The sequence below is a fragment of the Salvia miltiorrhiza genome, chromosome 4, assembly GCF_028751815.1.
Source record: "Salvia miltiorrhiza cultivar Shanhuang (shh) chromosome 4, IMPLAD_Smil_shh, whole genome shotgun sequence".
Taxonomy (NCBI): domain Eukaryota; kingdom Viridiplantae; phylum Streptophyta; class Magnoliopsida; order Lamiales; family Lamiaceae; genus Salvia; species Salvia miltiorrhiza.
In genome coordinates this window covers 30490465-30501076 of record NC_080390.1, presented here as the reverse complement: position 1 = coordinate 30501076, position 10612 = coordinate 30490465, and the positions used below count along the sequence as shown (strand labels likewise).

Genomic DNA, 10612 nt, shown 5'->3' with positions numbered 1-10612 from the left:
TGACATTTTCATACTCCAATTATTTCCATTTCCAATTAAAATACCATTGTTATCATATCTTTAGATAACATCAAATTTCTTCAATAATGTTGTTCTTCATTCTACCATAGTTCGATTTTTAAGTTTCTTTATTTAATTTTTAATTTATCAAGAAAATAATAATATTATTATTCATTTTTCAAATTTACCACCAACTACTGTGATTTCTTGGTGAATCTCTCACCCCATGTCATTATCGAGATCCCCTTAACCTCCTCATAAAATCCCTATCTATATCAACATTAGTTTGGATCAGAATCAATTTATTGCTAAAATAAAGTGAAATTAAAGTTTAATAATTATTAAATAAAATTTAAAATTAATCTATAAAATTAAAATTGAATCAAAATTCAATAATTTACAAAAAAGTTATTTTTGAGGGGAATAATTTACGTAAAATTATTCCTATTATTTTCACTCTTTTTTGAGGTAAGACATTTATTTTCACTTTTTCTTTTTTAGTTTGAGTGAGACATTTAAACGGTGATAAGTAATAGAAACAGAACACACACACAAGAGACAGAGACACTCAATACGATCCCTAGCCGCCGCCGCCCGCAGCTGCAGCTCCGCCTCTTCTACAGCCATGGCCATGGCGTGCTCTCAGTTCGCCTACTGCTTGACATCAACCCTTCAAAATCCGCGGTTCTTCACCGTCAGCTGCCGCTCCGTTTCCACCGAGAATGGTGTGTTTATTGTGTGTATTTTAGTGTCACACCTTTAGAGTTCATAAAATTTTGATCATGGTGCTTTTAGGGTTAGGGTTGGCGGAGCGGCCGTGGAAGGTGGCAGACGCCAGGCTGGTGCTGGAGGACGGCTCCGTCTGGAAGGCTAAGTCATTCGGTGCTTCTGGAACTCAAGTTGGCGAAGTCGTTTTCAATACATCCTTAACTGGGTAAACTTTACTTTATTTTATGTTTTGGTCAATTCATCAATCAATTGATGAGTTTTTGAATTGGTTGTGTGAGAAGCACCAATACTGTTGCAATTTACATTATATCAAACTAGTCGTACCATGTTGTTTAAAAAATTAGGGTTGGTTGAGGAAGATTTGACCTTTAACTGACCACATTTTGTAAGCTTTAGAATAATTAACTAAGTGATCTTGAACCAGCATTGTTAAATTTTATAGTTCTTCATCATTTTCTAGTGTTTATAGGGGGAGCTTACTTGTCATAATTAATAAGATTCATGATTGAGTCTTTTTATCCTCATTACAAAAATTTCTCCAATCCTATCCTTTCAATGAGATATGAATCAAGTAAAATTAGCTCAAATGATAGGAATTATCGAGGGCATTGGGATATCCCTGTGTTTCAATCCATCTTAGTAAACAATAGATTAGCCTATAATATGTACATCTATCTGAGTTAATCCTCAAAAGTAAACGCCTCCTAGGAGGCTTTTACTTTAAGGGTGCGTTCTCTTTGATTGTAAATTTATCATGGGAAAAGAAGGGATACACAAAATTTTACTCTTTAAATTCTTCCTTTCTTTTCCCTCATTTACTACCTGACCCTTACTCATTCCTCCTTTTCACTACAAAGGAGGGATAATATTATCCCTCTAAAAACGGTGTGATAATATTATCCCTCATTTGTAGTGTAAAGAAGGAACGAGTAAGGGTCAGTTAGGAAATGAGGGAAAAGAAATGAAGAATTTAAAGGATGAAATTTTGGTTATCCCTCATTTTCCCATGATAAATTTACAACCAAAGAGAGCGCACCCTAAGTGATAGGATGGATAAATAAAAATAATCCGAGCTAATCTACCATTTATTGATGGGTTGATTAATTTGGAACTTTTATGACCATCTTATCCTTCAGATACTCAATCCATCCTATCACTCAAAGTAAACACCCCTTTAGTGGTTTGGAATCTTCTCCTCTATTAGAAGTTTCCAATATTTTATTGTGAATTTCATTGTTACAATAGGTGTTTCTTCACCTGAACCGTTTTATGTTGAGGAGGGGTAATATTCACAAGTGAGGTCCAAAAGGCCCTTGGATGAGGAAAATATTGCGCTTTTGGCTTGTGGTTGTGCTTGTATCTAACTAGCACCTGGCTGTTATGCATCTATGCATTTTGAATCGTGATATGGCAGGTACCAGGAGATCCTTACCGATCCTAGTTATGCTGGGCAATTTGTTCTGATGACTAATCCGCACATTGGAAATACTGGTATTAATTTTGGTAAGGCGATTGCTTATACATTTGGACTTTGGAGAAGTTGTGGTTTGAAAAGGGAGATGATTTGGCATATTTTTTCTTGTCAGATGATGAAGAATCAAGGCAATGCTTTCTAGCTGGACTGGTCATCCGAAGTTTGAGTATTAGGTTGTCCCTTTTGGCACTCAGATTATGACCGTGCTTTTTTCACTTTTTCAGTTTTTTTTTTTTTTGTTTTTTTGTCTTTTTTGTCTTTTTTTTTTTCCGGTTTTCTTTCTGTTTCTACCTCACATTTTGTGTTTTTTATAATCACTTCTTGATATGTTGCAGCACCTCCAACTGGAGATGCAAGGAAACGCTTGGAGATTATTTGGCTTCTAGGAACATAATGGGAATATGTATGTTGTCGTTTCATATCTCAATCTTGCTTTTGAGTAGAACAGGAACCGAGTGTTTACTCTGAATTTTCTTCTTGTGCTGTGCTGCAGATGACGTTGACACTCGTGCTATCACCCGTAGATTGAGACAAGATGGCAGCCTTATTGGCGTATTGAGCACAGAAGAATCTAAAACAGATGATGAACTGCTGAATATGTCTCGGACTTGGGATATAGTTGGTAAGTTTATTCTAGCTACAAAATATTAAACTGGTAATTTAGGCCACTAAGAAAATAGATCACACATTTGGCTTATTTTACAGGAGTGGATTTGATAAGCGGTGTCTCATGTGAAGCTCCTTATGAATGGGTTGACAAAACTGGTTCTGAATGGGAATTTAATTCCAATGGAAGAAACCAGGAGACGTTTCATGTTTGTTCGCGTACTCTGTTTCATTACTCTAGAGATAAAATGCTTGCAGATTTGTAATACATTGTCCTCATCTCTCTGTTTCTTGCTGTTTATTCTTGGGTGAAGGTTGTTGCATATGATTTTGGCATCAAAAGTAATATACTCCGACGTCTGGCATCCTATGGCTGTAAAATCACTGTGGTTCCTTCAACATGGCCAGCATCCGAGACCCTAAAGATGAACCCAGATGGTGTATTTCTCAGCAATGGCCCGGGAGACCCCTCAGCAGTTCCTTATGCTGTTGAAACTGTCAAGGAAATAATTGGAAAAGTTCCTGTTTTTGGCATCTGTATGGGCCATCAGTTGCTTGGTCAAGCATTAGGGGGTAAAACCTTCAAGATGAAGTTCGGTCACCATGGAGGAAACCACCCTGTTCGTAATATTCGAAATGGCCGCGTTGAGATCAGTGCTCAGGTTTGTTTCTTCAGTATACTTCTTTATTAGACATAACGAGTGATGCTAATATCGAAGTTCACTGTCTTGTGCAGAATCACAACTATGCTGTTGATCCGGAATCACTTCCTGAAGGAGTTGAGGTTACTCATGTCAATCTGAATGATGGAAGCTGTGCTGGGCTTGCGTTTCCTCAGCAGAAGCTCATGTCACTACAGTATCATCCTGAAGCTTCCCCTGGACCCCACGATTCGGATCCTGGTAACTTTCCTAATTTTTACTAATTCTACCATAAATTAGGTCTAAATTATCTTTTCATATATATCTATCCAAGTAAAACTTGACTTCAAGAACTTTATTGATTTAACATTATACATGCCAACACTGCCACACCACATTTTCAAAATGTTGCTGTTATTTCTTGTTCTTCTTTGACAAGATATAAGTTTAGAAATTAGCTCCATTTTCGTCCATATGTTTTGTTGTGTTCTAGAATGAATAATGTGGATGGGAGACATGTCAAAACCCTGCCTCTCAACTTGATAATCTGGCCTCACGACACACTGCATGAACTGCAAATGAATGTTCTTGACTATTAGTTACTACCTTGATTTGAAACTGAAGGATTCTGAACTATTTCTGTCACAGTATTTGGTGAATTTTTACATCTCATGAAGCAAGAAAAGGCCAGAGTATGACAAAATTAGGCGTCATTATCTTTCTGCAGTTGGGTAACTGCAATGGCCCTTGGTTAGAGATGGAGAAGAAAATATATTTTGTTCAATTTCACTGTGTGGTTCATTTCTGTGCTTATTTAGCCTTCATATTATTGACTAGAGAATTTTGTTTTATTTTATTTTTTTTCCTTTTTGGCACGTGTCATTGCTGTTTATTTTAACGTACGTGTATGATGTATCATCACCTGGGCTTGTTATATTTTGATATGTTAGCTGTTCAAATTATATATTTTGCTTTCAGAAGCGTGTATGTGTAGTCAACAAAATGAAGTATAAATTAATCAAACGATGCGCGTCCTAAAAATATGTGTTTATTTGGTATAACTAGTGTATTTCCCGCGCGATGCGCGGTGAATATAATTCTGGACTTGTGTGAGCTACACATATAATATACTTTTTAATAAAAAAGGTCCTACCATTATAAGAAATGAGAGGTTGACATTAAATTAAGGATGATATTTTTGTAAATAAATGGTATTTGTAAGGATAAAAGATGTGAGACCGTATCTTAAAATGGAAAGTGTTATAATTTTTGGGGAAAAGTAATAATTAAACCTCTTACATGACACCCCTATGACGTTTTAACTCCCTATATTCGACATTGCATCAATCAAGCCCCTGATGTTCAATTTTGGTGCAATTAAACTCCTCCTCCAAACGTACATTAAACGCCTCATGTGCGATGTGCGAAAAATATTATATGTATTGTAAATTTAATATTTTATTAATAAATACAAAGATTTCAAATATATAACTTTTATTAAATAAAAATAAAAATGTGAAATTTTTAAAAATATACATGTATTGCATATAAAAATGGATAATTAATATTTAACTAATTGGATGAGAATCTGAGATAATTCGTGTACATATAATTATAATTTATAATTTTAAAAATAATTTAATATTTTGTTAGTTAAATGAGATTATTAAATTAGTGTTCCTTAAAATAAACTATAATATGCTTCTTTTTTTGAGGTAATTAAACAGTAGGAATTGCATAATATGCTATTAATCATTTTTTGGTATAAAATAAATAAGATTACATAATTTGATCATTTTGAAAAACTGAGATACAGTTCGAATTTCAAGTAAAATTCTATACTTTTTGAAGGAAAATATTATTGTTTATAAATATAAATTATTTTATGTATTATAACTTTAAATTATCATAACCTGCAGCTTATTTTAAAGTCATTTTTTTTACATTTTATATATCAAATTAAAGGTCATTTCATGAGCTTTTATTGAAGATGTATATTATTATATAATACAAAATTACTTGAAAATGAGAAAAACGCATTCTATCTATAAAATAAGAAAACAAAATAAAATAAAAACTTTAAATAATACACAACTTGGCGGTTTGAGTATTCTAAGGAGTCGGCAGTTTTATTGTTTTCATTTTTAAGTGAAGTAAATATATTGAATTTGATTTTTATTTTATAACTAGTTATCTTTCCAATTCCAATTATATCTTTGCAATTGAACTTATTTACATTTACTTTACTTTTTATATATGCTAGTATACCACCTGCGCTATGCGCGGTGAATTTGATTTTAGACTCGCACAAAATGTGCATATATATATATATATTTTATAATATTAATATAAGTTAACAAAATTACAATTGATATCAAATTTATTTTTTGTAAAGTTATATTTTAATATAACCAATGTAATTTATATAAAAATATAACATATGTCTATATATAGATATTGTATCACGTATATAAGGAGTTCTATAATTATACAAATTAAATTATAGAGCCTGATTTATAAATTATATTTATAATTATACTAATTTAATATTAAATTAGTTGGATGAGATTATTGAGTTAGTGTTTCTAATATAAATTGTAATATATAAGAATTACATAATGTAATAGTAATAATTTATTTTTAATATAAATAAATGTAAATACATAATTTGAATAATTAAAATATTAGAAATAAGAAAAAAAATTTATAAAAGTTAAATCGCGGTTCCTCATTTTAGGGAAACTATTAGTACTTCGTAAAATATAATTTTGTTAATATGTTAAAGTTTATAGGATAAATTACAATTAATATATGTACTATATATCATTTCTTTTCTTAGGCTTACTATATATCTTTTCGAAAGAGGTAAATATTTAATATTTAATTAGTTTTGTTTTATTTAATATTGAATTAGCTTGTTTGTTTAGAGGAGTTAATTAAAACTGCCAAATATAATGATGCGAATTTTCTTATAAAAAAAAGAAAAAGAGAGTTTAGAGGAATTAATTAAACTGATGATTTTGAAGATAACTAATTATTAGTGGAGATTATATTTTTTTTCCATGAATTCTAATTATATCCTTCAAATTGAATTAAATTACGTTTACTTTGCTTTTTATATATATAAAGATAATGATAATGCTAAAAGCAAGCCCCCACCTCGTCGAGAATTTCAAATGAAGAAACCTATTGCAAGTGTTTTCAACGGAAGAGCCTCCTATGTTGGGGACTCCATAAAGGGTGATTTTAAACATAGCCACCAAAATTCTCATTATAACCCCCCATCGAGAAAAATTAATATTTGTACGTATCTACCCCTACAATTTCAATTTAAAATTTTACTAATAACTATTCCAAAATCATTTACGCAAACCCCCTTTCCTGAAAAAACTGCATAGCCCCCAAAATATGAAGGTAAAAAATAAAAATAAAATAAAAAAATAAAAATAGCTGACTTTGAGTTCAGAAGGTGAAGCAGCGCCACCAGCGAGAAGAAGAAGAAGAATGGCAACGCATTGCCTTCAAATTTTTGCCCTTGATTTCTGAATCTATTTTGATGAGAAATAGCAGTAGGGAAACATCCGACATCATTGTCCAAGTAAACATTATTAACATTAGTTCATAGTCTTAGTCATCTCAACTCAATCGCCAAATCATCTGAGTAGGAGCCTCCTCGCTGCAAAAGAAAACGAAGCAGAGCTGCTGATTACACAACACCAACAATATCAGAGTAAAGCTCCCCCTCTGGAATTACAATGCGACGCTCCCTCTCTATGCCTATGGCTTGTGTGCTATCTTGAAGCCTAAAACAGATGCCTAAAACCTCCATGGAAGAAAACAGATCCAAAAATCAAGGGCAAAAAATTGAAGGCAACACGTTGTCGTTCTTCTTCTTCTTCTTCTCACCGGTGGCGCCGCCTCCACCTCCTGAACTCCCACAATTACCTTCTAAATCTAGCTATTTAAAAAAAAAAATCCCTTCACAGTTGGGGGCTATGAAGTTTTACAGGGAATGGGTTGCGTAAATGGTTTAGAAAATAGTACTACTCCAGTAGTTATTAAAATTTTTAAATGAAATTGGAGGGGTAGATACGTACTTTTCCTCATTGAGAGGTTATAATGAGAATTTTGGTGGCTATATTTAAAATTACCCCTCCATAAATTGAATTTGGCCCAAGTAAATTTGATGTTGGATGAGTGTAAACTGGCCTGTATAGTTTATTAATTTACGAATAAAACATAGTACTTGATTTATCTTATCTACTCCAATTTGCATTAAAATATTTGATCGGGTCGGCTTAAATTGATCTAATTGGCTGCGGGCCAGCTGGAAAGGCCTTAAAATAAGCCTAAGATTTATATTTAGAAATTCTTTTTTATTTAAGTTTTGTATAACGGTAATGTAATCATTTTTATCTGAAATCCTATTCATCGTCGATGTTACAAGTTCGTCGCTGTCAATATCCTCTTCTCTGATATATTTCTATTCGAGATCTACGAGAATTAAGAGATGCAAATGCAAATCTAACATTATTTGAAATGAATGGAACAAAGAGTATCTATCTGTGCCAACATCAGTTATGTTACCTAGCTAATTCTGCTGCATTTGCGGGAGATCCCCAATGGTAGCCTATTAGTGCTGACATATAGTATGGAATATTCATTGGTGAAGATCCATTGGTATTCTTTTTTAAATAATTGTAGAAGTGGTTCTAGCATATACTCACGTAGAAGTGGTTCTAGCATATACTCACTCCGTCCCATTAATCTTTGTCTGTTTTTCTTTTTGGGTTGTTCTAGTAATTATTGGTTGTTTCCCTTTTGGGCTTTAATTAGGGCTTAATTAAAAAGAACTAATCTCACATATAAATACCCTAAAACCTACCTTAATCTATTCCTTACACTCCACTCGGCTCCCTACTTCACCCATTCCCCTCTTTGTCTCTGAGAAAACCATAGATTTGGGGAGCCTAATCGGCGCCGCCCTAGATCTCGCCGTCCTTCTATCAACCACCTTTGAGTGGTGAGACAGAGGGTTGCGGTTCTCTCCTCTCGCGTTGTTCTTCATCTGTCTCCCTCGAAAACCCTAATTTGGGGATCTTAAGCGGCGTCGCCATACCTGTCGTCGTTCTTCTTTGATGCAGTCCAAGGTTCGTTGGTTCCTGACCCGGTGCATGTTCCTGTTGGTTCGGTTACAAGAGCACGAGCCAAGAAGTTCAAGGAGAGCTTGATGAGCTTAGTCCAAGAAGTGTGGGCTCAAGAGTTGATGAAGAGGCCCATCTGAGATAGTAGAGTCGGCCCAAGCTTAATTAATCTCATTACGTGCGAGTGGGCCGAAGCTTGAAGATTTTATTCATTTTGAAGACTTCATTTATTTATTTCAGCCTAGTTAATTTTCGCAGCCCATTAGTTTAAGGGCTTTTGTTATTTTTGAATTTATAAGGGCCTTGTTTGGCTGCTTAGGGTTTTACTTAAGTTGTTTCCTTATTAGATTAGGTTTAGTTTTTACCTATATATATGGCTTATGTGTTGGCCATATTCTGCAGCTTTTATCATTAATCAAATTGTGAGTTTTATTCTCTCTTGAGAGTTTTCGAATTCTTCTTGATTTTTCAAGTCGAAATCAATTATCTGGCGTAACGGCGAGTCAACCAACCCTCGTTGGGTGTCATTCATCGTCCCCGAGTTGCTGCGTCAACATCACGTTGGGGTTTAGAGATTCGTTCGCCTAAATCATTATGTGGGTTAGATTCAGAGATTTTGGGATTCCATCCATTTATCGTTCAATTCTAGAAGTCTTCCGGTTGCGTGGTGTTCGATTGATCGGCAAGGATCATATCATTTGGTATCAAAGCCACGTTTCGTATCCAGGTTTCGTGTTCTTTCTTCGTGTCAGGGTAGACGTTTTCTAGGGTTTCTTATATTTTCGCGATTTTGTTTCCGTGTTTTCATATATCCTATATATCTTCCATGTTTCCGTTCGTATCTAGGGTTCCGTATTTCACATATTCCATATATCTTTGTAGTGGAGAAAATTCGTCAACATAACCCATATCCAATCAGCACTGCAGGCTGGCTCAGCAAGCCAAGCAACCCGGTCTGCCAAGCCTGACAGAATTCGAACCAACTTGGATCGATAACAAGGCTATTCAAATTATTTAAAGAACTTTGTTAGCCCAGCCCGATAAGTCAAATTATATTTGTCGCATGACCTACCCGGGCCGATCCAGGTTAACATCTCACTTCAAGGTCCAACTTGTTTAAACAGTCAAGCTAGATATATCTCACTTAGTCTAAGCTCATCACGATAGTTTGCCAACCTGGCACGATCCTAAAAAGCCCAGTTAGTTAAATAGATTGACCCAAAGTATACATCAACTTGGAATCGACACCTAGCCGAATATATCACATCCGGCCCAAAGGGTGCCATCAACCCAGCCGTCAAACCCTAGACATCTCCCAGCCGTCAAACCCTAGAAGACATCGTCCGCCAAGCTGACGTAGTCAAAAGGGTAAAATCTTGAGGATCCCGTGAAAGTCGTAACAACTTGGGAGAGAGGGGTTCAGACGAAGTCGGACTGTAGAAACCCTAGCGGCTGGATGTCCACTATATAAACAGCCCGACTAGATCATTAAGAACACATGGAAAATCCTACATGCTCTCTACTTCTTGAATTCTCTCTACTCTGCCACCACGCAGATTGCTCTTCCCAATTAGAAAAAGCCAACTTGGCCTATCTCTGCCTCTCACCTTACATTATCACAACCCGCCGGCCATCACCGTTTCCACCCTCCGACGCCTCTGACACCTTGGAATAACCACTCATTCCAACCTGTCTTTCTCTTCCATTTCAATCTGTTTACCATTCTATTTTGCTATTCTATTACTGACTTGAGCGTCGGAGGCTCTACGGTCGACACCCCCTCCCGGTGTTCAACCTAGGGCTCTTACGTGTTCTTGTGTTGGCAGGTTGCTAGTGCCCAATATATCCGGACGTGCAGACGTTAACTTCAATTATAGATTTTAGCCTCTACAATCTTCCATATCTGTCATATTTGTTGCTACTAGATTTCTGTCCGTCTGTTAAACTACCATCACATACCACCATAATAGATCATAATATATGTCGTACACATCTATTCACATCCAAAGTTCCATACA

The 10612-nt window shown here is 35.0% G+C and overlaps 1 protein-coding gene across 1 annotated transcript; it reads left to right on the top strand.

The window, feature by feature from the left end:
* The first annotated feature begins 518 nt into the window (after positions 1 to 518).
* Positions 519 to 4419, top strand: LOC131019728 (carbamoyl-phosphate synthase small chain, chloroplastic-like). The gene is made up of 10 exons (XM_057948316.1): positions 519 to 725; positions 796 to 934; positions 2144 to 2232; positions 2316 to 2376; positions 2539 to 2606; positions 2697 to 2825; positions 2909 to 3018; positions 3124 to 3471; positions 3546 to 3711; positions 4099 to 4419. The coding sequence occupies exons 1-10, from the start codon at positions 626 to 628 to the stop codon at positions 4146 to 4148; spliced, it is 1260 nt and encodes a 419-aa protein (XP_057804299.1). The 5' UTR covers positions 519 to 625; the 3' UTR covers positions 4149 to 4419.
* Positions 4420 to 10612: the final 6193 nt, after the last annotated feature.

What these genes read in the sequence shown, in the direction of transcription:
- LOC131019728 (XM_057948316.1), top strand. Translation starts at nt 626, where the DNA reads ATGGCCATGGCGTGCTCTCAGTTCGCCTACTGCTTGACATCAACCCTT. An exon ending in TTCAATACATCCTTAACTGG is followed by an intron (nt 935 to 2,143) that starts GTAAACTTTACT and finishes GTGATATGGCAG; the next exon opens with GTACCAGGAGATCCTTACCG. An exon ending in TAGGAACATAATGGGAATAT is followed by an intron (nt 2,607 to 2,696) that starts GTATGTTGTCGT and finishes GCTGTGCTGCAG; the next exon opens with ATGACGTTGACACTCGTGCT.